The sequence below is a fragment of the Macrosteles quadrilineatus genome, unplaced genomic scaffold, assembly GCF_028750875.1.
Source record: "Macrosteles quadrilineatus isolate MER2022 unplaced genomic scaffold, UCM_ALF_1.0 Scaffold_2__2_contigs__length_208266976, whole genome shotgun sequence".
Lineage (NCBI taxonomy): Eukaryota > Metazoa > Arthropoda > Insecta > Hemiptera > Cicadellidae > Macrosteles > Macrosteles quadrilineatus.
In genome coordinates this window covers 177,365,042-177,392,258 of record NW_026542595.1, presented here as the reverse complement: position 1 = coordinate 177,392,258, position 27,217 = coordinate 177,365,042, and the positions used below count along the sequence as shown (strand labels likewise).

The following is a 27,217-nucleotide window of genomic DNA, read 5'->3' as shown; positions in this document are numbered from 1 at the left end:
TGTATTTTTTATGACAAAAAGATTTTTTTTTACAGACGAATATTTGTATGAATTGCATACTAAAACAGCTGTTCAAGAACGTTTGCTTTCAGAAAGTTTGTTTGCAGTTCCGATAACTGGAGTGGGGTGGTTGATTACATTATCTTTCAGTTGACTCTTTTTTTAGTCGTCGGCAATTATGACTGTTGTTTTGAAATAACGCCTGTAATACTTTGCAATTGCTCGATTTGAGCAACAGATGCACTAGTATATTATGTAAAGAAGCTGAAAAGGAAAAAGGAAGAATTCAGCACTTGACCTTTTTACAAATCATTATACAAGATTTATTTTCAAATATTCAGTTTTTACACACCAGTGCTTTACAGAGTCCTAGCACCATCTTACAATATTACAACATATTTTTTTTTATTATTTTATCAATTCCTTTTGGTTTAACATTGTAACATTGTAAACTTATTGAACTAACAAGGCAAAAACAGGTGTATATATTTTTTTATTTTTAGATTTTTATGATATGTTACTAATAAATATCATAGAGTATAATTTCCCAAAGTATAAATAATAGTACTATAGAAAATAAACAAGCGGTTAAAATGAGGAAAAGTAAGTAAAATATGGGTATTGCCAACACTGAGTAATTATTTTTAGATAATTCATGTCAAACCTTTGAGGTCACTGATTTATTCTACTAATTAATACTATGCATAATTTTATTTAAGTATATATAATATATAACTTCCCATGTATCTATTTACAGGTTGATATTTGACAACTGATTAGAAGGTGTGATTTTAATCGAGATAATATAATGTAAAGAGTATAAAGCTAACTGAAATAATTGAATTAACACATCCTTATATATTAAAGTGAAACAAATATCAAGATTTAATTTATTAATAGATATTTTCAAACCATGGTTCCTACTGCATAAATAAATCCAATGTAAATATTACTCGAGGAATCAAATCCGAATTTAAAAACAATAGAGATTGCCTGATATTAAAATAAATGGTTAGAAAAATTGAAAATATCTGAAGCTACAAACTACAAATCATAAAAAAAATATTGTATTTAACAATGATCAATTTTATTACCTGTAAAAAGAAGAAAAGTTACTCAATCTATCAAACCAGATTATTTAGTAAATTATCCAAGTTTTACAAATTTAAACAGCCATATAACAGTCCTAGTGTAAAACGTTTTTAATTAGACACAGAAGTTAGAAATCACTAAACATTAACAATAATTGCCAATTGTGGATTTTCATCAAAAAGGTTTAGTTGACAAATTCGGATTTGATTGTAAACTACACACACATCCTTGCACAACATTAACAAAGTAAAACTAGATGATTAATGTAAAGCGGTCTCAACTAGCAGAATAACACAAGCACAGCCCAGTCTAATGGTGTACCAAAAACAAATCAAACTACGTCAAATCTGTAACATTTACCGTCACACACCATTAGGAAAGACTTTCATATTTTCTAATCCACACTTGATAAAGAAATGGATTAGTCGATACTTTGTTCTAAAATATTTTTTAAAGATTCTCTTTGCTTTAACACACAAAATAACAAAATGCAATTTGCAGTTTTTGTCTAAATTTTTACAATTATACTACACAAAGGACACAAGCCAGTAAAACTTATTTTTTCACAAAACACTTAGTAACATTGATTATGAACAAACAGTGAAACAAAATAAGTAGAAATTTAAGTTGAAACATCTACAATAATACTAACTATTTTATTTGTGGAATTCCTTGTACAAGATGTCCATAAATGTTGTACATATTGTGATTGATGAGGTAAGGAATACGATCATTGGTTCTTGATTATAAAAATTAATTTGAATTAAAACAAAACAATATGCAAAAAGTTTCAGGGTCGAGGAATATCTTTTGAGAGTCAACAAATTGAAAACACACAAAGTACTTCATTTACAAACCTCTTTGTACTCGGTAAAAAGAGAAATAACCTACAATAAAGCTGATAATCACAAATATTGTAAACATCACAACCACAAGGTCTCTTAAAAGTTCCGTTCTGTAATCGATGTATGGGAAAATGATTATATGCCACCATAAACACAATGTCAAAACATAACTAGGCTAACTCTAAAACCCTATTAAATGCAAAATATTAACATTTTGTTATTAAAAAATCATCAAAACCCAAAACATAAAATAAGTGTCACTAATAAGTTTTTCTCTTCTTTTTCAAAAACTAACATAAATCATTAGGTAAAACACAACCAGTAATTTATTCAAATGATCAATCTCAAAATGTTGTAGGACAACTAACACTTTATCCATTGCATTTTAAAATTATACACTGTTAGTGAACATTTAAAAAGTATTTTTAAATTAGGTAGAGATTTTTTTAATTATAAAACTTTTATTATAACTTTTTTATTATAAAGTAAGATATACTAAAAAAATGACGGCTTGGAAATATTTTTACAGAGGTAAAATTTCTATTATTCCCTGATAGTTGCTAAAAAGTCAAGAGAGACAATTTTTTTAAATGTAATTTTAAAACAGTTGTACAATTGACTGACCTCAAAACTAAAAATCCAACACAACTGTAAAACACAACTAAAATAATTATACTTTGTTTTGGGTTTTGAAAAATTGATTTTAGCTTTACTGATCTTTACGACTTTTCAAATTTGAGTCATAAACATTATAATATAACACTAATTCACCTAGTTTGTAATCCTTTGATAATTTCTGACAAAAAACATTACATTGTTTTACGACATCGTAAATTTGACAAAGTGAGCATAAATATATAAAACATTACAAAATGAATAACATAATCGACATTTATAGTACATATATTAAACTGGGCTAGATATTTCAATATTAGCTGGCTACCGTTTTCACCGTCCAGCCATTATGTATTAATAATTTACAACATTATTCACATTTAATCAACAATCATTCAATAAATAAATATATATTTATAACAACGATACCTCCGCGTTTATTATGTATACTTGCTAGTTAACCCCAATCATTCAACTATAACTTCCATTAACCTAAACATCGCAGTCAACTCTCATTTAACATAACTTGTAGTGAACACTGTTGCAGAGAAAAACAAAACCAACACGATTCACAAACGTTATTTGATCAATTGGAATGTAAATTTGGAAAAAATATCATAATTTTCCATTAACAAGAATATAATAAATTTATTCTCTGATTTACGATCTTTTCAACATGTTTGTTAACACATTTTTAAAATCTTTGTAAACCTTTTATATATTTTAAATGATATTGAGAAGGACGTTCAATAATAATTACCAATATGTTTTTTGTTTTAAAATAAAACTAAATCTTAAGATGAAGAATTCCATTTAATGAACTAGAGTCGGGACCACGTAAGTTTGCAGTTGGTAGCAGCCAATCACAAGACAAGGCTAGTGCGACGTTGCCACATCACCCGTTGACAACACTAATTAAAATATACTAAGCAATATTTTCAACTCAACTGATATTATTAGATTTGGCAACACCGAACGGTTCTCATTGGTTCATTCAAACCCATATGGTAAATAGGCTCCTCTCTCAACTGCAAACTTACGTGGTCCCGACTCTAGGCTACAAGTTAGTTTGTTTACAAATACAATATAATAATAATTAACAACCATATGACTTTATAGTCATATGTCACATATGTGTCATATGTTACTTTATAGTCATATGTCACATATGTGTCATATGTTACTTTATAGTCATATGTCACATATGTGTCATATGTTACTTTATAGTCATATGTCACATATGTGTCATATGTTACTTTATAGTCATATGTTTGTTAATTATTATTATATTGTTTTTGTAAACAAACTTACTTGTAAACAAACTAACTTGTAGTTCATTAAATGGAATTCTTCATCTAAAGATTTCATTTTATTTTAAAACAAGAAACAAATAGGCTATTTAAAAATTATTCTCAAAATCTTTCTGGCATTGATTAAATTACTTAGTCAGATTATTCAGTAGGAATGCATTAGCCTTCTGAACAGTGTTCACTTATGACTAGATGTACAAGTTACAATGTTCAATGTTGTTGTACCAGCGAGCCTGTGCTCAGACTGATGGCCGTGGAGCTGCCGAGGGTCGATCCGAGGTCTTGGTAGCTGAAATCATACCGCAACACTTAATTTAATCTCATGCATTTGTAACAACAAAACTGACCATCAGAAACATTCACCATCTGACTAATTCAAATGAATTTAGTGAATTTACTTCATATTAAGTGGCATGCACACCTTTTCCGAGAAGAAGTGATATATTAAATTCAGATCTTGAATTCACCCAATCTCGAGAAATCATTTTATTCTCAAATCTCATACGGTAGACGATCCACAATAATGAGGCTAAGTGATCGTGGATAATGCAAACCTAACCTGAAATTCTCAAGAAATAACTAACATTGACTCTGAATGTATAGTTAACCTTTAATACAGGTATACTGTAGGAGTTTTTTGGTCCGTGTTTTTGACCTAGGACAGTATTGGATAATATTTAACTAGGTAATTTTTGACTAATAAATTGTAAAATACGTCAACATAAAACAGAGCGAACCTGAACTGAGGGAAGTAGGGTTGTTGTTGTTCAAACTCCTCAGCGATGCTGTTGAGAGGTCCTTGATGTTCTGGAGGTGTAAGTTCCACACTCTCTCCTGTGAACTCTGTGTCGAAATACCTCGTGTCAGTGTCAGACTTGACCTGGGGCTTGAATGGAGGCGTGATCTGGAACAATTCATGTCACAAACTCAAATGTATGCTTTCTTTATGCATGTTTATGTACAAAATAGTGATGTAAAATACCCGGGTATTTAAAACTCAGGGTAAATACCCTGGGTATTTACCCGGGTAAATACCCAAAATCCATAAATACCCGGGTATTTTGGGTATTTATGAAATCGATTGAAATTAAGTTATATTCACCCCTTAATAGGTTATTGTTATCATTAGGTACATGACAAATTAGGATAGTCTATAACACCTTTTACAGTAACTTGAAGCTTTGCTAGTACCTTTAATTTAATGATTTTGCACTTTTTTTTTAAATAAAACAAAGTTTTAAAATAAGAATGGGGTTTCGTTTTTTATCAAGACAACACCTCATCAGAGAAATAGTGAACTGTTATTAAATTATGATAGTTAAAAACTTTTATCGTATAAATGGCTTGGAAGGCTAGACAGACCTAAGGCAGAATAGCAGAATACTAAAAGTAATTAAACTTTTCTGTGTTACCGCTTAGTTGGGAAAAATAATATATTTGGATAAACCTACTAAAAAAATGTATCTCCTGTTTTTTTGTCTAACTTAAGAGTTTTGAAAGATTTATTGTGCTATAGGCCTAGATTTAAATGTTTTGTATCACAAGTTTATGAAATTAGTTTTTTTTTTTTTTGATACCATTGATACCAACAAAAGATCTGGAACAAAAATATTATTAAATCCTGCCATCCTACAGATTGAATTTTAATTATTTTCTTAAGTTGTTTACAAGCCTAGGCCACTACTAGGTTAAATTTTAATGTAGGTAATTATAAATAAATAAATAAATATTAATTATTACTTTGCAAATTATTTTTCTTCACTTTCAATAAAATAAATTCATCTAGGCCTATCCACCATAGAAATTAAAAATCATAAGTAGTCAGGACCAGTGCAACCATGCGACCAGGGTATTTATGCCGATTATGCTTTATGCTCAGACCTGGGTATTTATGGCGATTGTACCCAGAAGTAAAATGCTAGTAGTGACCATATGAAATTTTGTTTAACACATTTTATCATCATTTTACTATCCTTACAGGGTGATAATTGCAAAAAAACATCTCAATCTTCTCTAACTTTAATAAAAATTATAAATACCCAGTTTTTGGGTATTTACCCGGGCCTGGGGTAAATTCCCGGGTAAATACCCAATTTATATTTACCTACCCACTGGGTATTTACCCGGCCCACATCACTAGTACAAAAGTGATTAATTTTTTTACTAGGTTCTAGCCCGGGATTGTTTTTCACCCCACTTCAGACACCAAGGGCTTGCGGCATTATCACTTGGATAAAATGCATTGGTGATTGAAATCAAGCTCTCTACCACTAGACCAGCCCCCTCCTTAGGAGATAAATTATAAAAAAACTAGCAAACTATTTCCAGGTCTAATCATAGGTTAAAATTTATGCTGAAATCAACATGTAGATCAATTATTATCAAAACTAAGTTAAGGAATGTATTTGCCCAAGGCCACACTAAAAAAACAGGCCGTAATGGTCGTAAAGCATGACTTCACGATAGAAGACAGCAATGACGTAATGTTTGCCATTTGTGATCAGCTGCTTGTTTTAATCTTTCCTTGGAAAATAAATAAACAAATACCTACGTCATTGCCGTCTTCTATCGTGACGTCATGCTTGACGAGCATTACGGCCTGTTTTTTTTTAGTGTGGCCTTGATTTGCCCCCAAGGATGTTCTTTTGTAATGGAATGTGGGAATAACCCACATCACCGCCAACAATTATAAAATAAGGTAAGAGTCAATCCCATCAGCTGATCGAAAGGCAAGCAGACAGCTCTAGTCAGAAAATTGCGACACTAGCGCTACTGCCGGGAAACGAGGAACGGACCGGCAAGGAGGTTGGTCTTTGGCGAACTTCGTAACGGTGTTCATCGGCTACTTCTCTTCTCTTGGTAACGTAATAGTGTAGGGTAGGGATGACCAATTAGTAAATTAATCGTTAGGGGGATAAAGGGGTTAAGGAGTATCTTTTCTAAATTAGCCAAGTTCAACCAACAATAAATTAAGTGATGTAACTAAATTAAACTTTACAATTATCAATATCTAACTTAGGACAAGTTGTTGCAGGCATCTAATAATGGCGAGGGCTAATTAGAATATGAAAATGTAGTTAATCTATTAATTCAAGACCCATCAAAGCTGGTTTACGCTGAGCAGGGTTTTCGTGAGAGCTATTGGGAAATGGAATCCGTACGTTTTTCGTTAAAATGTGGATCTGGGTGGATTTATTCCAGTCAGGACCCCACAGGAAAAATATTTAAAAATATATTTTTTTCAAATATTTATTCTTATTTAGTTTATGTCTTTATGGTTCAACCACAGGTTGCAGTTGACATTGTTACCATTATGTACACAAACAACTTCTTGGCCACCATTGAACCTGAAAGCATCTTTTTTGGACCCAACTCATCCTAGGTAGAAAATGCTGTCAAACGCAATAAACTACATACCGGTACCCTAATTTTAGTGAACAGTATAATACTTCAGTATAATACTTCAGTATAATACTTCAGTATAAAACTATCAGGGATACGCACAAAAATATAGCTTATTGAGCTTATAAACCCTTGAGAGGGAGGTAGAACTTCTCATTTACCTTTTTCTGATTGAGTTCTGTCCAGTTAATGGATCGGAAGAAGTTGTGAGCCATGATATCCTTAGCATCGTCAGGACCTCCCCCAAGCCTCCTGGTAGGGTCCTTAACCAACAATCCACTGAGCAGGTCCTTGGCGTCTATGGAGATGTTTCGTGGGAACTTTACCTACAGAAGGGAAACAAGGTGAGCATAGCAGTTATTATTATTATTAGTTCAAGACAGCGATGCATACCTAGGAGCATATTTTAAGCCAAACATGTGAGGGTATAATGGAGTGAGGTGATTTGTGTAGCTTTGTTACTGGCTAAGACCAGCTGTTTCTTGAGCCAGGACTATTCATTAATAAGCATAATGATAGAGTACAACAGGGGCCTGTTTCATAATAAATTACAAACCAATATTATTAGTAAGTCAGCTGATCGCACAATGGAAATCTAATGGAAATTACAAGTTACACTGGGCTAGTTTCAAACCATCATAAAGCTTTAAAAAAAAGGTTGTATTAACCAAAGGACATGTGAATGATGAAGAAGACACACAGGATTTGAGCAAGTGATGCAATTGTTTGGCGACGCCAAGTATTTTTCAGGGGATAAGACCAGAAGTAAATTATGAGGGTTCAAAACATTTCCCATGTAACACACAAACTAAACACGGCAACTTTGTTCTCTTTGGATTTTGATTTTACCAAATGGGGTCTATTTTGATTGATTAAATATTTTAACTCCAATGTGTAAAACTGCCCTTCTCCAGCTTCAAAGTCCAGTTTCAAACCCAAACAAACAGAGTTCAATCAAATTTTAAGTTTCTGAAACTTAATGGAGTCTCATAGAGTTAAAATTAAATTGTCACACAATGCATTCCACATTACACACACCGCACAGACGATGCTTTCTGTTATCTTAAGACTTACCTCTTCCATAAGTATAAGAGTGAAAAGCACGTCGTGGTCCCTGTTGTAGAATGGAAGCCGACCACACATCATTTCATACATAACAACTCCGACTCCCCACCAGTCAACCGCTCTGCCGTAGTCATTATCCTCTAGAACCTACAACATTTGTCACGGTAGCTGCTGAGCAAACAGTTAAAAGTCAAATTTATTTATTTATCTTGTGTATACAAACATAAATAGTGCCACAAAATAAGGTGAAATAAAAAGAATTGTATGGTAAAAACAACCAGACCTCAGTCAATCAATGAGTTTTTGTTGAGGGACATATCAAATTGTGCGAGGGACATATCAGCACGAGAAAACTAAAGCTGCAAAATCGATGACAATGATTAAGAATGGGGAAAAGGAAAAGGTGTCGATTATAAACTATAACATCAAGTTGTATAGAACAATATAATCCTATACTCTAATACGAGCAATGTTTGCTTGTATGTATGTATGCTTGCTTGCTTGCTTGCAAACAAGATCTCAAAAACGGCTCCGACGATTTTCTTCAAATGCTGTAAATAGTTTATTTCTGGCCTAAAAACGAGTTTACTGCAGTTAGAACTGCCAACAAAAATCTAATTACGTAGAAAAATGAAACTGAAAATCACATTTTTTTAACATTAGTCTTATGGGTTGCTAGGTAACCATGTTGGCTGAATTAAATAACAAGGAAAAAGTAAACAAAAGACTTGAAGTTGTAGAATGTGTTCATAATAAGCCAATTACCCACAGTATACTAGCAAATTACAAATACAGTAAAAAAGGAAAAACATCACTTGTTAATATTTAGCAAAGATTATACTGAAGATAACTCGATACATTGTAGCATAGATAAAACATACTCCCTGGTTAGTCTATGATTGTAGTAAAGGGTAGCAGTGCGAAGTCTGGAATCTATTTATGAAATCATAAAATAATATGGGAATGGAGGGAAACAGGTCCGTGACGTGGGAAGTGATGAAGGAAGTAGTAAAGGCGAGCAGTCCGGAGTGTGGGGACTGTTTATGACGATAAGATAAATCGTGGGTATCTGCAATCCTAAAATGCTATGGGAAGGAAGGAAAACAGGTCCGCGACGTAGGAAGTGGTGAAGGAAGTAGTCAAAGCGAGCTGTCCGGAGTGTGGGAACTGTTTATGACGATTAGATAAGGGTATGGGTAATCCTAAAATGCTATGGGAAGGGAGGGAAACAGGTCAGTGACGTAGGAAGTGGTGAAGGAAGTAGTTAAGGCGAGCTGTCTGGAGCGTGGGAACTGTTTATGATGATTATATTAAGGTTTTTGCAATCCTAAAATGCTATGGGAAGGGAGGAAAACAGGTCCACGACGTAGGAAGTGGTGAAGGAAGTAGTCAAGGCGAGCTGTTCGGAGTGTGGGAACTGTTTATGACGATTAGATTAAGGTATCTGCAATCCTAAAATGCTATGGGAAGGGAGGGAAACAGGTCCGCGACGTAGGAAGTGGTGAAGGAAGTAGTCAAGGCGAGCTGTTCGGAGTGTGGGAACTGTTTATGAGGATTAGATTGAGGTATCTGCAATCTTTAAATGCAATGGTATGGGAGGGAAACAGGTTTGCGACGTAGGAAGTGGTAAAGGAAGTAGTAAAGGCAAGTAGTATGGAGCGTGGGAACTGTTTATGACGATTAGATTAAGGTGTCTGCAATTCTGAAATGCTATGGGAAGGGAGGAAACAGGTCCACTACGTTGGAAGTGGTGCAGGAAGTAGTCAAGGCGAGCTGTCCAGAGTGTGGGATCTGTTAATAACGATTAGATTAAGGTATCTTCAATCCTAAAGTGGAATGCAGGGAAACAGGTCCATGACTAGGAAATGGTGTAGGACGTAGTAAAGGCGAACCGTGTGGAGTTTGGGAATGGATTTATGTATCTCCAATACTAAGACCTGCTTTCAGAGTGAACTAATGATTTTCCCCGAGCAAAGCTCGGTCCCCAGGTACTACAGTCTAATATGAGCTATCTGAAGAGTTGAAACATACCTCAGGTGCTAGGTACTCTGGTGTTCCACAGAAAGTCTTGGTAGTTCTCCCGTAAGTTATGTCTTCTTTGCATAGACCAAAGTCAGCTATTTTAATGTGACCATCCTTGTCCAGTAATAGATTTTCAAGTTTCAAATCTCTATAGATTATCCCTTCTTCATGAAGGTAACCGAGGGCTGATATTATTTCGGCTCCATAAAACCTGAAATCAACGCAAATAATTCAGTCTAAAAACAGTAAAAACTATTATTTATAGATCTAACTATGAAAATTAATATTAATAACCAATTACTGTAATATTGATTTTATTTCATGATAAGTTTTTTAACGAGCTGAATTTAAATAATATGGGTAGTTTTTTATATATATATTTAAATTGGTACTTTATGTTACAGTTTTTAAATAGGCCTATGTTCTTTCACAGCAGGGTGCCAACCCACCATTGTTTCATGTGTTTTCTATTATTGTACAGTATCAGCTGTAAATGAGTTGTGAAAAATAAAGCACTTATTCCTTTCTTTCTTCATAAATTCGTCATCATATAACTGAGTTGATGAGTGGTTAAGGAACAGCTGAATCTTAATCAGTATGAAACTAAATTAAATTGTTTGTTGTCATGAAAACTAGATGACGTGGTTGTCAAAACAAAACCATTAAAATATCTTGATCTTGGCTTTACAATAAAATGAACCATATAAATTCTATCTTTAGTATAATAGTACAGTGGAGTCCCGATAATCCGAACTTCGGTAATCCGAAACCAAAAAATATACTTTTGAAAATTTTTTGAAATTTTTTTTATTAAACTTTTAACACAGTTAGCTGTACCTCGTCAAAGAATTCTGTAGCGGCCGGGCGAGATAGAATTTTTTTGTAGAGTATTTTAGTAAATATTTCACCATTCATTTTCGTCCGCCAAATCACAAATGGATTTTATTAAGAGATAATGCTGCAGCCACTAAGTAATGTGAAAAACAATCCCAGGCTCGTGCCTGTGTTCTAAGAAAAAAAAAATTTAAAAAAAAATGTTTTTTTTTTTAATAAAAAAAAGTCGATAAATCCGAAATTTTCGGTTATCCGAAAAGGGCCCGGTCACAACCATTTCGGACTAACGGGACTCTACTGTATGTAGTTATACAGTATAATAGCAGTATTTATATTATTCTTATTTAGGTAAAATAATAAAGCCTTAATTGCATTCCCACTTCATAATATTAAGGATATAGTGAAGAAAAATGTAATGTTTGAGAGGAACAGAAATTTATAAAACAATGTATGTTATCGAAATGTTTAAAACTTGTTACAAAGCTAAGATTGTTACCTGGTACGATCTTCACTGAAGACTCGTTCTCGACTCAGATGGAAAAACAGTTCTCCACCATTCACGTACTCCATGACAAAACATAACCTGTCTGCCGTTTGGAACGAGTACTTGAGAGACTGGAATAAAATATATCTATAAAATATAGGCCTATTGTTTACATTTCTCTTACAGAAAGCTTAAGCTGTCTCACTTCAAAATACATAATACGAGGCCAGTTCGGAAAGTAACCTCCTTTTTCTGTAAATAAAAAAACACAGAAGTAGAAACAACATTTTCATTGTATACATCTTAAAATTACGTCTTTCCTCTAACATAGTTTCCTTGGACGTTTAACATTTAACTAAAAAATTCCCACTTTACAAAAAAAATCATCCACCAGTGCCTTGAGCCATCCCGTGACTGCATCTTTCAGTTAACTTACTCATCATCGTCAAATCGCTGGGAGCCAAGCCATATATTTTCATGTGATTGAAAAAGTGGTAGTCGCTCAGAGCCAAGTCTAGGCTATATGGAGGATGCGAAAAACATTCCATTTGAACTGGTCCTAAAGGTCTTTGGTTTTCTGGGCAGTATGAGGACGTGCGTTGTCATGCAGAAGGACGACACCAGACGACAGAATACCGCGACGTTTGTTTTGGATGTAGGTTCTTCACTGTCTTAGGTTCTTCAGTTTCAACACACAAATCCGCATTGATTGTTGCACCACGTTCCAAAACTTCAACTGGCAGTAACCCTTTGGAGTCCCAAAACGCAGTTGCCATGAGCTTTTTTTTAGAAAAATCTTGCCGGGATTTTGTTGGTTTGTATGGTGATGCCGTTTGACCCCACACAGGGTGTCTAGTTTATTTCCATTATAAAATTCAAGACTAATTCCAGACTTTTCAAGACTAATTCCAGATTTTACAAGACTAGTTTTTTCCACAATTAGTGGGTGTTGAACCAAAATGTATCGATTCTCGATTCTTGATACCGATACCAATTTTTATAGCTATTTCTAACCAAATTTTCTAAATAATACTACACCAACTCTTTGTCTATTGTCACAAAGTAGTATTATGATAGTGTGGTGTTTTCATGTAAAGAAATAATGCAGCAATAAAACAATCTAACTAGCAAATTTGGTTTTTTTTATCATGAAATCTTCTGCGTACCGTACGTTTAGACATCATCATTGACTGCAGCGGTTACAGAAACATGATCGTCGTCGTCCGCGATCACGGCAAAATCATAAACATTTCCCGCGGCCGTGTATACATCATCGTCATCTCCCGCGGTCACGGAAACGTCATCGTGCGTTTTCTGATTAATATTAATTTAGGTGCATTAAATTAATTTTAATGCACCTAATTAACTCATCATTTGTAACAGGAATTTTTCCAAATGAGCTTAAAATTGCTAGAGTGGTACCTGTTTATAAGAAAAACTCTAAGAAAGATATTTCAAACTACAGGCCAGTGTCAATTCTCCCGGCAATATCAAAGGTATATGAGAAGGCAGTGTACAACAGGTTGAACCAATATGATCTAATTGATAATGAACAACATGGTTTCCGTGCTGGTAGATCGACAGTTACATCAGCGGTTAATTTCGTTGAAGCCGTGATAAATTCACTAGATAAGGGTTTAAATTCAGCTGGCATCTTCATGGACATGTCCCAGGCATTTGATAATGTAGACCACCATCAATTAATAGCTAAACTTGATAATTTGGGTATTAAAGGAGTCACTCTCAAATGGTTTAAATCATACTTAGAGGAACGTTACCAATTTGTGGAAATATCAACTTTGTAAAAAAATAACATCATCCAAAAAACAAGATCTAATTTATCAAAGATATCATCTGGTGTCCCACAGGAATCGATTCTTGGTCCTCTTTTATTCATATGTTACCTTAAAAATCTTCCAAATTCTCTAAAAGACCCAGGTAGTAAGAAAAGTATATATGCAGATGATATTAATCTTAACACAACTGGGAAATCCCTAACTGATTTAGAAATGTCTGCTAAATCAGAATTTAAAAGTCTGAATCAGTTTTTAAAAGACCATAATTTAGTACTTAATACTAGTAAAAGTAATTTCATTCTTTTCAAAACAAAAAGAGACAAAAATGATCAAAGTATTAAGTTAGATATAGATACAAATTTCATTGCTCAAGTTAAAACCTCAAAACTATTGGGTTTGATAATAGATGAGGATTTAAGCTGGAATAAACATGTCGAGTGTTTAATAAAAAAACTAAATTCTGGTATATTCGTCCTAAGAACAATGTCATATCTCTGTGAAGGATCAGTACTTAAAATGATATATCATGCTCATATTGAATCACATATTAACTATGGAATTAGTATTTATGGTGGGACAAAGAAAAAGAATTTAAAAAAGATTTTGAAAATACAAAAAAAAGCTATCAGGATAATACATAAATTAAAATACAACCAGTCCGTCAAATCTTATTTTAAAGGGATGGGCATTTTTACAGTTCACGCCTTATATATTTTTGAAACAATTAAATATTTTTTAAATATTGATGAGACTCAAGAATTGCCTGTGCATAATTATAATACAAGGGGTAAAAATTATTTAGCTAAAGAAAAACCAAGACTTGAACTTTTTAAAAATAAACCTTCTTATATTGGAAACTATTTTTTTAGAAAACTTCCTAGCTTTTTAAAAAAAGAAAAAGACAAATCTAAATTTATGAAAAATCTGAAGGCATTCTTACTTGACCTTGCACCTTACAAAATAGAAGATTATAGTAATTTCAATTTAAAATAATGTAGCCTATAGTATTTTGTTTAAATGTTTCTTATTGCTAATTTAGGTAGTAAGTAACAATAGACACTATTCATGTACGAAAATTTGTACTGTGTGAATAAAGACTCTTTGAATCTTGAATCTTGAATCTTGAATCTCGTCATCTCCCGCGGTCACGAAAACGTCATCGCCTTCGTCCTCGATCGCGGCCAAATCATGAACACTTCCCGATGCCGTGTAGACATCATCGTCGTCTCCCGCGGTCACGGAAACGTCATCGTCGTTGTCCGGGATCGCGGCAAAATCATGAACGTTTCCTGCGGCTGTTTAGACATCACCGTCATCTCCCGCGGTCACGGAAGGAAACGTCATCGTCATCTCCCGCGGTCACGGAAACGTCATCGCCGTCGTCCTCGATCACGGAAAAATCATGAACATTTTCCGCGGCTGTTTAGACATCACCGTCATCTCCCGCGGTCACGGAAACGTTATCGTAGACGTCCGCGATCACGGCAAAATCATGAACACTTCCCGATGCCGTGTAGACATCATCGTCGTCTCCCGCGGTCACGGAAACGTCATCGTCGTTGTCCGGGATCGCGGCAAAATCATGAACGTTTCCCGCGGCTGTTTAGACATCACCGTCATCTCCCGAGGTCACGGAAGGAAACGTCATCGTCATCTCCCGCGGTCATGGAAACGTCATCGCCGTCGTCCTCGATCACGGAAAAATCATGAACATTTCCAGCGGCCGTGTAGACATCATCGTCGTCTCCCGCGGTCACGGAAACGTCATCATCGTCGTCCGGGATCGTGGCAAAATCATGAACATTTTCCGCGGCTGTTTAGACATCACCCTCATCTCCCGCGGTCACGGAAACGTTATCGTAGACGTCCGCGATCACGGCAAAATTATGAATATTTACCGCGGCCGTGTAGACACCATCGTTGTCTCCCGCGGTCACGGAAACTTCATCGACATCTCTCGCGGCACGGAAACGTCATCGTCGTCGTCGGCGATCGCGACAAAATTATGAACATTTCCCGCGGCCGAGCAGATATCATCGTCATCTTCCGCGGTCACGGAAACATCATCGTCATCTCCTGTGGTCACGGAAACGTCATCGTCGTCTCCCGCGGTCACAATAACGTTATCGTCGTCCCCAGTGGTCACGGAAAGGTCATCGTCGTCTCCTGTGGTTTCGGAAACGTCATCGTCGTCGTCCACTATCGCGGCAAAATCATGAACATTTCCCGCGGCCCTGTAGACAACATCGTCGTCTCCCGCGGTCACGGAAACGTTATCGTCGACATCCGCGATCACGGCAAAATCGTGAACATTTCCAGCGGCCGTGTAGACATCATCGTCGTCTCCCGCGGTCACGGAAACTTCATCGTCATCTCCCGCGGTCACGGAAACGTCATCGTTGTCGTCCGCGATCGCGACAAAATCATGAACATTTCCCGAGGCCGTGAGGCCTATCATCATTGGCTATCGCGGTTACGTAAACGGAAGACGGCGATCGCGGCAAAATCATAAAAATTCCCGACTTTGAAATCAAATTTAAGACTAAATCCCGACTTTTCAAGACCATTTTGAAATTCAATACTAATTCCCGACTTTCCCGATTTTCCCGACTACTAGACAACCTGCCCACAACTTAGACTGTTTTTTGGTCTCAGGATTCACGCATTTGACCCAGGTTTCATCGCCAGTCACAATTTAGTTCAAAAAAATGTCTCCTTCCTTGAAGTATTGAGTCAAAAAATCCAGAGCCAAAAGGTAATTTGTTGAGACTTGTGGTTTTCCGAAAGTATTTTCAGGACCCACCGAGCACAAAATGTACCTAACCTGTCAGTCACAAATTTGTACAGAACAGTAGTCCTGGAAATTGGTGAAAATTTGTCTAAAAGCTCTGAGATAGTGAATCGTCAGTTGTCACAAATCTTTGCATCGATTTTCTCAACCAGTTCATCACTGACCTCAGATGGCCTGCCATTTCTTTCTTCATCATGCACATTCGTTTGGCCATTTTTAAACGAGCGAACCCATTCCTGAACAACTCCTTTACTCATTATTTTAGGTCCATACACAGCACAACGTTCTCTATGAATAGCTGCTGCCAAATACTGTTTAGCAATGGAAAAACCAATCCCAGCATGAGTGCATACACTTGGCAGGTTCGACTAGCTACGGCAAAAAAAAAACTAGCGCTCAGACGACCTTTAAACTACCACGGCTAAACGCCGATTGTGAAGAGCGGCGGCATTACCCCTCCACTTCCCGGGCAAGAAGCAAACGGAGGTATTTTTCGAGCTGCCCTCGTACATATACACTTAAAAATTTATTCTAAAAACCAACTTTTAAAAACACAATACATTTTGTTGCTTCATAATTTTTGCTGTTAAATGTTTTTTATTGACTGTCATTGCATTTTACAAGAAACTTTTTAAAGCTTGATTTTACATGATTTAGGGACGTATTTTTATTTTAATAATAGGTGGGTGCATTTCAAATGCAGTAAAAACAGATTGGGTTTACAAGTCCACTTTATTTGTGTGCTTACTAACAAAAAATTTAGATTTTCAGAATTAAAATGTTGCCTAGTTAAGATATAGATTGTGTAGCAGAGATAGATTGTCTTTCTACAGTGCAGTTGATTGGTACAGGTAAACAACCACTTTGCATATGTATACGTTCATTATTCTGTGTAGCCTAGTATACTTTAGAGGAAAATCTTTCAAAATTTAGCAAAGATATTTGCAGTGCGGCTGAAAATTCAAACATTATCAATGGTACAAGATTAATTCTACAGAATTTTTAATGTTTACATGGTTACTCGTTTTTACAGGTCTTTATGATATTTACAGGTCTTTAGGTTATATGACCTAGGCCTGGTCCTGTAAGAATCGGTTAAGAGAGGGGTTGATATTTACAAATTTGTGTTTACATTGTATGTTAACAACAGAAACTCACAATCAGGAAAGGATGACTTGTAGTTCTGAGCACTCTGTTTTCCGTTAATGTATGAGCGACTTCATCTTTCTGGATTATCACTTCTTTTTTCAGTATTTTTATGGCGTACAGCCTACCAGTTGCTTTCTCCCTGCAAAGAATAACTTTGCCGAACGTTCCTTTCCCGAGAACCTTTAAGAACTCAAAGTTCTCAAGAGTCTGAAAAAGACAAAATATGAGTACATGAATAGAGAACAGATTCAACTTTGAACAACGAACCAGAGAAAAAGATACATAGAAGAATTAGTAATATTGAATAAAATGTTGCTATGAAGAATTCTCTGTAATATGTCTGTAATATATCTCTTTTTCCTACTCAAAACCTTTCTAGCTTAAAAATGCTGTTCCAGTGACACTGAAATAAATTAATTAATACATGTAACACTTTGTTACCACACTATGTTTTATTGATCATGTATATTGCATTATTGTTAACCCTAATAACAATCTATATATTAATTTGAAACTGTTTTTCTTTGTCATAGCTAAATTGAGAGAACGGCTGGGCGTAGAAACTCGGTAGAGGTGTCTAAAGAAAGGTCTTGGTCTGTAGATGAGCCATCAAAAGAGAAACGTGGTAAATTCCCTTGGGGCTCTGCCCCAGTGGCCTTTGAATTCCCATCCCATGTTATTCTTATGGAGGAAAAACTGGGTTTTTGTCCCAGCTAATTTGAGAGGACGGCTGGGCATAGAAACTTGGTAGGGGTCTCTAAAGAAAGGTCTTGGTCTATAGATGAGCCATCAAAAGAGGAACGAGGTAAATTCCCTTGGGGCTCTGCCCCAGAAGCCTTTAAAGTTGCCTCTTCAAATTTGTTTACCATATGCATAATTCTACACTACTTTTTAATGAAACAGCTGTTAATATTTAAATTGTGATTTATTGATTTTTTCAAAATGAAGTACAGTATTTGCAATGGGTTTTTCTGATTTTAAAATTGATTTTATTCTGCATCGTATCATGTTTTGCAATATAATGTTCTATTACCAAATCAGTGGAAAATTCTAATATCACAGTAACTCTTAAAATTATTTCTTAAGGAGTTAACTTACAAGATCAGTTTTTTGAGAAAAGATAAGATATTTACAAAAGATTTTGATTATATCTAACTGTTGTGTAGATCGTGAGTATTTCCATAATCTTCGTGAGTTGCCTGTAATGCTTCGCAATTGCTCGAATTCGAGCAACAGGTACACTAGTATTGCATTATTGTTAACCCTAATAACAATATTGCATTATTGTTAACCCTAATAACAATATTGCATTATTGTTAACCCTAATAACAATATTGCATTATTGTTAACCCTAATAACAATGAAGGATTTGATTTGATATAGGATGAAGTTGTTAGTTTTTCTTGTGCCTGAGAGGACTCTAGGACTAGCCTGAAGTAACGTGTAAAACAGTTTTACTCCAACACTCACCACTTTCTTCTTTCCCGTGGACTTGCTGCTGGACGTCCCCTGCAGTGAGAACTTGCTCTCGAGCTCCTCTAATGCTCCGGCCCCTCCAGTCTCGCCACTGCTGACGCTGTGTTGGGACAATGTCCCGCCACGCATCTCCACGTCCTCAGAGTCTGCCAGCCGGTCCGCCACACCTTGGATGGCGGCCATCCAGTCCTCCCTGTAATGATAAGCCTTCCATGGTCACTAACTCCACAAACTTTGTCTTTGTCCGGTGGAGTGATTCCGCGTCAACAAAAACAGCTTGAATTAAAATTTTACCCGACCATTTCAGTTTTCATTGAAATTTGATGTGTGTACACCTCATAAAAACCAAGAGAAACACAAAATTTATTGTCTAGTGTTATGTTATCGTGTGTAATAACTGGTCGTGCCTATTACAACACTATTTACTGTAATATGTAAATACACTCAATTCTTTCTTACTAAGCCAACATGCATTACAAGAAGTATAGGTCTATTCCAGACAATCAAAATCCAATTCCAAACTAGGATTGTTAGATTTTTAAAAGCCAAACTACTTTTATATTCAGTACCTCTCCTTGTTGGACTCGACGTGGAATGTGCGCTCGATGACAGTGGTCCATTGCAGTCCTCGTATGATGAACGTGTAAGGTTTGGGCCGGTCTGTACTCATGATCTGACACCCCTTAACAGTGAAGTTGTTGAGAGGATCTGTCGGACCCTCGGGTTTGTTCTTGTAGCCGATGAGACTGCCATCCTCCAGTAACAGGAAGTAACGTGACCTCCAGTTCTTAATATGCTCGCCTGTACGTCCAAGAGTTATATTAGTCATATACACCTAGTCTGATTAACTCATCAGTTTCACATAAATTATTTTGTATTACATGACAAATTATCCTAATGAATATGAAAATACCCCTACAGCAAACCTACAGACTAATAAATTTTTTATCCGTCTTATTGGCATTTTTTAAGTTACTAAGATTTTTCTTGAAAATACCATAACTAAGCTTTATTTATACAACATATCCGGTTTACTGAAAACCGCTTTGATTTGCTACTACGAAAAAGGGTAATTTTTTTTCAAATTGTTTGTATTAACCGAAATAATTTAAATAGCCTACATTATAGCTTGAATAAAAATAAATAACATACACATACAAAACAACTTAACTCTTACCGGTCCCCGGACTATTGGAAGATATATCCGCCAACATTTTATGCATATCAGACGGTAGGCGGATATATCCGCCGATTATTATGACTATTATGAGTTATTATTATAGTTGATGGTCTTTAACATCATTAATATTCATAAACACGCCCACAAATAATAAACGTTTGTATTTTTAAATGTATAATTTATAAACCAACAGGTTCACAAAACATATAGGTACAACTTGTGTACAGATGTGATATGAATGCAACAGAGAGCAAAGATAACAGAAGTGAAGGTGCACTCTTATTATGAACACCAACACAAACATACGGTAATCAAAGTGCAAAGAGATAATTTACTGAACACTGTTTACCGGAAAATTGTTACCACACAAACTTCACATGTAGGAAAATAAATTAGTACTAATAAATTCATATTATACTATATTCAGGGGAGCGAGCTGGCGTAGTGGTTAGAGCGCGGGACTTTAGTCCCTGAGGTCCCGGGTTCGATCCCCGCCAAGTCACCAATGGATTTTATCTAAGTGATAATGCCGCAACCCCTAGGTCTAGCCTGAAGTAATGTGAAAAACAATCCTAGGCTCGTGCCTAGCGTCCTTAGGAAAAAAAAAACTATAGGCTACTATATTCAACTATAGAAGGCTATATGCTAATAAGATATTTTTAGAAATTACATGTCTTAAATTGGGGGGGGGGGGCTAGCTGGTCTAGTGGTTAGAGAGCGAGCTTCAGTCCCTGAGGTCCCGTGTTCAAATCCCGTCGAATCACCAATGGAGTTTATCTAAATGCTGCAACCTCTAGGTCTAGCCTGAAGTAATGTGAAAAAAAAATCCCGGGCAAAAAACTATTGACTAGGAGGTTTAGTCTAGTAAAAGTCTAAAGAAATGTGAACAGCATGGACAAGAACTAAAAAGTTTTTTTTATGACAAACAGTAATGAGGGATTTTTACAGCTGTGCTCTTATCTGATATTAGCAAAATAGTGAATCTTAAGGCAGTATTTTTTTTTCATTACCTCGTTTGAAGAGCCATCCTTCCTTGACTACGTTTGCAGGCAAATGTGTGGAAGAATTCGGGAGATTCTGTAGTACTGAACTGTCAGCCATTTTTCAAATCACAACTAAAACAAACATGACAATGAATCAATCAAATCTTTCAGACAGTGTTGTACACTTAGGTATGTACAGTAGACCCCCTCTTAACCGACCCTAATGGGACCGGACCTAGGTCGGATGATTCAAAAGGTCGGATAAAACGGGCAATCCCTAATATCATAACATAATAAAGTGCTATTCATTTGGAATTATATATTCATTATTTTGAAGTCATACTTGCATTATTTATCAAATAAACTACTCTTATCTCCTTTTTCATATTGATAGAAATGTCACAAATAAACACAAAACACGGTTAAGTCAAATAGGCCTACTTTTTAGTGAATATATTATAATACTAGACAAGAGTCAATAAAATTCCTATTTTAATAACTTTACTGGTAACTGTAATGTATTAATTAATGCTTTCCAAATACATCGTAATACAGTAAAGAACCTTTTGTCGTCATTAAAGATACAAGCGACCATTTTGTTACAAGATAGGACGTTTATTTATAGCCTCTCACTGGAGGCTCGAGGCACAAAAACTATCTTGACCTTGGAGTTGTTAACACCCCTTCCCTGCCCTCCCTACAAGTTGCTTGTTTGTTTACTCCAGCGATAAGATAATCAGTTCTCAAAATCGTAACGCACATTATGATGTTATAAATTTGCCGCACAGATAACAAATCAGATCAGATGTGCTCGAGCTACGAACGATGATGACAAACTGACAATAGGCTATGCTATATTTTTTGTGATCATCACAAAATAACCATTTGTTAGTCATATCCTGTGGAGATAAGCGTATGGTTCAGTTCTCATCGCCCAGCGTAGGAGCGGAAATGCTGAGATTCCTAGAAAGCGGCGGTTAAACCGAGCTGCTCTCAAAGCAAGGTCGGTTAAAACAAACTGTATTGTTTTACGATCAAAGGCGGATAATCCGATTATCGGTTAATACGAGGTCGGTTAAGAGGGGGTCTACTGTATTTTGAACTGAAATTGATTGGATGGTGAGTGTAGAATTGTAAAAAAAAACAAGTTTTATATATTAAGTAACTTATGGGTGATTATAAATTTGCCCTAAAATTAAGGTGAGGAAGTTAACATAAAATACAACCTCTACAGCAAACCTGCAGACTAAGCAAATCTCCATTTACCTCCTTCGTTTGCGCAAAACAAAAAAAAACACACCTAATCCCATTCCCTGTAGCCAGGAAACATAGGAGGTAATAAGGCTAACCGACACATTAAAATCAATGTTATTGGTACTTTCCTGTTAAAAAGAACATTCTATAAATCTAGCAAGGTAAAAAGAAATTTGTTTAGTTTGCAGGTTTGCTACGGCAGAGGTAACTTATTTTGACCTTAGTCCCAACTACCAAGATTTTTTCACAGTCATTTATATATTGACAAGGAGAACTAGGTTAGCTTTGTTTTGCAATTTTTGTTAACATCAACTTACAGCAAGACTGATTGCATGTTTCCAAATAACTAAAATACACATCCATCATCGCAACTATATCACTAAAACAACAGTCTAAATTATCAAGGAAGTCTAATCACATCACAATCATGACAAGTATGAATTACGTTTATAAACTCAGTAGTCTTTGTATAATTCTATTTTATGTTATCATCATGGGTCAATTAGAGGGCCGCCTGCCACTCTTTCACAGTGCACCGAGGCGTATATGGGTTAGTTTGGATTGATCAGTTTATTCCAATGACAAACAGGATATAAGTTACTCACAATAAGTTTAACCATTCTCATAAAAAAACACCAACTTAACTTATAGAAAAGAGGATCCACAGAGATACACAAATTGAAGTCTTTAAATTAGGCCTACTATAAATTTATATCATCAACAAATTACACAACATATGATCAACTTTTGTTTTACAAAAATATAGACCTAACCTGGTTTTTTACAGATAAGTTAAACTAGAACTAATAACTTAAGTTAAGCTTACTTCATTCTATTTAATAATATCGCCTATTGTGGGTTCTCTGAGGAACCAGTACCTGCTAAAAGCAAAGAGGGATTCAAAATTTAGATTTTATTACAGATTTATATTGAGGAAAAAATAAAAATGGCAAATGTGGTACCAAAGTGATCATCAGATCATCTACCCCGATCATGTTAAGATTGTGGTTTAACATTAACAGGTCGTGAGTGATGAATCATCATCATATGTCAATCATCATCATATGCCAAAACTGTGGCAAAATTTATTGCATCTCCTGCAATTAGCTTTTTCAATTAGCTATTAGTATGTCAAATCAATAGTTTGTTGTAATGGTTGAACAGTAAGTAGTTGTAGGGGAGAAAGTGTATATAGATTAGAGCTCTTAATTAATTAGTGCTGTAAATTTGCCAAATGAATAGTTATGTTTATTCTTGACTTGACACAATTCATGTATAGAAATGTACTGTTTGAATAAAGGATTTTTTTATTTGATTTGATTTGATTTGAATCTTTAAGACAATGAGATCCTTCTGCCTATCAATGCCACTAACGCGGCAAAATGGTTGCTTAAGTTAGCAACCAAAAAACCTAAATCGACATTTAGCCTATCTTAAATTCCCAGCAAGTTCAAGTAGGTCTATATATTTTAAGTAGAAACCAGTCAAACAAATAAGTTACCGTAACCGACTTTAAAACTGATTTTTTCCCATCCCAGGCCTACCTTTTACGTACCTACTTAGGCTATGTACATGTTTCAACTTATTTTGCCTTATTCAGTAGGCCCAAGTTATTGTTTCAGTTTCATTAAGCAGTGTTAACCCTAGCAGTGGCCAATGTTAGAAGTGTGATCCGGCCAGCCAATTTTGGCGATTTTTCAGACCTTTTTTGGAAAATTCTTAAAAATTCAACCGTAGAAGTAAACTTAGCCAACCTCATATTCGTTTTGTTTGGAAAGAAAAGGAGATTCTAGAAATAGTACCTAATATAATAATGATATTGAAAGTTTTTTTTCTCGGTAAAGTGAAAAGAAGAAACAAATTTTGAATTTTCTTTTTGAAATTTCAAAAGCAGCCTGGGTAACATTTTTTCTACAGATTTTTTATAGGAAATTCATTAGGATACATTTAGTAGATAATCTAATTTCCTACATAGAAATATATAACATGTTGGGAAAATATTTTTTCTTAGTAAGTTTTTTTGGGCGTAATAGGCCTATAATAACAAACGGAGTACCGAAAAAATTTAAAACCGTACACAGTGTTAGTATGTGTTATAAAAAAGTTATAAAATATAGCCTATGTATATACAGTAGAACCTCTTTAATCCAAATCCCCGTAATCCGAACGTCCACTAATCCGAACCCCTCATTGCTGTACTCTATACACTGTACAGCAGTTCTTTATTGTATACTGTGTACTGTATTTAATTTACAGTACTGTTTATTCATCATGTTTACTACTGTATTAAATAAACAAACTGTATTTTACTTGATAAAACATTTTTTCACTTTTCCCAAAATAATGTTGATAAATTTTAGCCATGTTTTAGCTATTGTTATGTAAAAACAACAATATGTTCTGTAATCCGAACTATTCAATAGCCCGAACTACTCCTGGTCCCAATTAGTTCGGATTAAAGAGGTTCTACTGTACCAATAATGATATTTACATAAAGCTAATGAAGTAAGAAATCCAAAGAAGTCATAAAGTTTAAAGTAAAAATATTTGTTTAGGCCTATTTATAAATAAAATAATATTTTTATGTTTTAACAATTTTGTGTAAAAAGATTCCTAGAATTTGGTATAAAACTTTTGTACCTACCAAATGTTTTTACTTCAAACCAACATAAAGTGTATTCAATTACCTACATAAAAATGTATAACACGCTGGGTAGGCCTGCGGTAGCAATTTTTGTTTTAACGTGTCAGGGGCATAATAATATAATAAACGGAAAACCGCTAGAAAAATACTAACTTTTATAAACACAATTTTACACTGTTCCGTAAATATTCATGCATAATAAAATGCATGAAGATTACTGTTATTTACACACACACATTTCTCTAACAATACGAAATAATAACGAATTTAGTAATAGGCCTAAACCGCAGAAAACACGAGAGTGAAAATTCACTCTCGACGAAAAATTCGCAACAACACGCGAATACAAGGCACCTTTGACAGTGTATGAGACCTTTGACAGTAGTGACGCACTTTCGTCGTCTTCCTGGGAGAAAACGGAAATAGCCCTGAGCGCAGGGCTGCCACTACCTATCACAAGCTACATTTCTTCTTCAAAATGACATATTACATGACTAGTAATAATAACTTACACTGTATGTAATTCATATTTTCCGTACTAGCGTATTACGATGGTTGGCCATTGGTTATAAATTTCAAAAACAACTTTTTCATAAAATCGTACCTGTTGTAGGCTACAATCAATATTTCGTTCTAAATATCAACACCACAATGAATATAAAATCAATGGCTATCCAGTGGTACCACCCACAACATCCCAAGTCAAAAATTACCCGAGCAGGGTAATGCCAAAAAAGTTGTATTTTGACAGTTCCCAAGGGTCAGCTGCAACAGTCGTGCCATGCCAAAAATTCATTTGATTTCTAATCATCGTGACACTGTTAATACCTGCTACGGGTTTGTTTATATACCTAATAAAATGAATGTTCAAAATGAGATCTTTCGAATGGTATATATATTTTGTTCACATTAGAGTTGATAAGTGTGGTTCTTTTACCATTAAAAAAATTTTGGTCCATACTATCGTATTACGCTGGTGGCCATTCTGGCCGTCACGGCAAACGGGCGTATTACAATCGTTGGCCACTGCTAGGGTTAAACAGTGCACAACTGCACAAACTGTGTTAAGTTGCCTAACCTACTGTGATCGTTTAGCTTACAAATGTAAACGAGGCCTAGGCTACATAAGTTAGGCCTATGTAAGTGAATTTCCAAGGTTTAACTTAAAGATCAGCCTTTCAACCATAAAGATAGCTTACCTATGTATCAAATCAGTATTTATTTAAATCACAATTGATTGGGTCTCAATTAACTTAAGTTAACTTATTGCAGATTGTTGACACTCTTAGTATGCTATAATGTGTGATCGTGTAAATGTTTTAGGTCTAAAACATCTGAGCTTTACAACAGATATTGAAACATACATTAGACCTAATAAGGGCTCATTTGGGGTACACTTCCATAAGTTATCTGTTTGTACAAATAACCGAATGAGTAATATTGATTATTCGATTGTTTCATTCATTTCGTTAGTGAAGTTGGGTTAACCTTTTTTACCTAACGATTTATCGAATAATCGATAAGTTATATCGATCGATATTATCATTCGGTTGTTTGTGCCAACAGATATATGGAAGTGTAATACCCCTCATTTGGATGAAAATTTGCACTTAGGACATAGGTTCAAAAAAGGTAAGTTACACACATCTCAATATTTAGGCTAGAATAGGCCTAGGCTAAGTTAGGTCTGGGCTAAAAAGCACTACCTATTTCAAGAAGGGGTATAGAAAAAACCCAAACAAAATGGGTCTGGCTAGGAAAGACAACTTTTAAAACGCCACAACAAAATACAAACATAGCCTAGGCTACGCAATTTTATTATCTAACATGTAGGTAGGCCTAATTCAAATGTACCAATTTGCCAACACTAGCCTAGGCCTATGGGAAAACAAGGCCACAGAGAAGAACATTATGATTAGTTAAACAAATAACCCTAAGAGACTCATTCAACCTTTATAAAACTTCGAGCAACTCTTATTTAGTCTAATTGCGTTGTTTTATTGGGAACGCAAAACACTTACATGCTAAAGGCTAGGTTAGCACATGAATAAGCTAGAAACAATAAAAACACACCGATAAGTGCGAAGGTCTTTGAGCTTCTACTGTATCCAAGTTTATATTAGTAAACATTAAAAATAATCTGCATGGAAGGCAATTTGCGATTATTAAAGGTCAATCTTTGTTTTACGAAAAACAAAAACATCGCGAACAGTCAATATCAAACTCATGGCTAGACACTAAATACTAAAAACACTCAGACTCAGACATAGACAAG

General features: G+C 35.1%; 1 protein-coding gene across 2 annotated transcripts; it reads right to left on the bottom strand.

Annotated features, from left to right (window-relative positions):
* Positions 1–303: 303 nt before the first annotated feature.
* On the bottom strand, positions 304–27,217 carry LOC128985807 (RAC serine/threonine-protein kinase-like). 2 transcript variants are annotated; one of them, XM_054405691.1, is made up of 11 exons: positions 27,016–27,217; positions 21,072–21,176; positions 19,451–19,682; positions 18,876–19,074; positions 17,415–17,612; positions 11,682–11,800; positions 10,361–10,562; positions 8,339–8,476; positions 7,426–7,590; positions 4,600–4,766; positions 304–4,151 (listed from the first exon to the last, which is right to left on the bottom strand). In XM_054405691.1, exons 2-11 carry the CDS (start codon positions 21,160–21,162, stop codon positions 4,073–4,075), a joined length of 1,590 nt encoding a protein of 529 aa, XP_054261666.1. In that variant the 5' UTR covers positions 21,163–21,176; positions 27,016–27,217; the 3' UTR covers positions 304–4,072. The 2 variants fall into 2 exon arrangements, with proteins under 2 accessions (XP_054261666.1, XP_054261667.1); XM_054405692.1 differs by lacking the exon at positions 27,016–27,217 and adding an exon at positions 22,616–22,716.

What these genes read in the sequence shown, in the direction of transcription:
- LOC128985807 (XM_054405691.1), bottom strand. Translation starts at nt 21,162, where the DNA reads ATGGCTGACAGTTCAGTACTACAGAATCTCCCGAATTCTTCCACACAT. An exon ending in GTCGAGTCCAACAAGGAGAG is followed by an intron (nt 19,075 to 19,450) that starts GTACTGAATATA and finishes TTATCATTACAG; the next exon opens with GGAGGACTGGATGGCCGCCA. An exon ending in CCCTACTTCCCTCAGTTCAG is followed by an intron (nt 4,152 to 4,599) that starts GTTCGCTCTGTT and finishes GTATGATTTCAG; the next exon opens with CTACCAAGACCTCGGATCGA.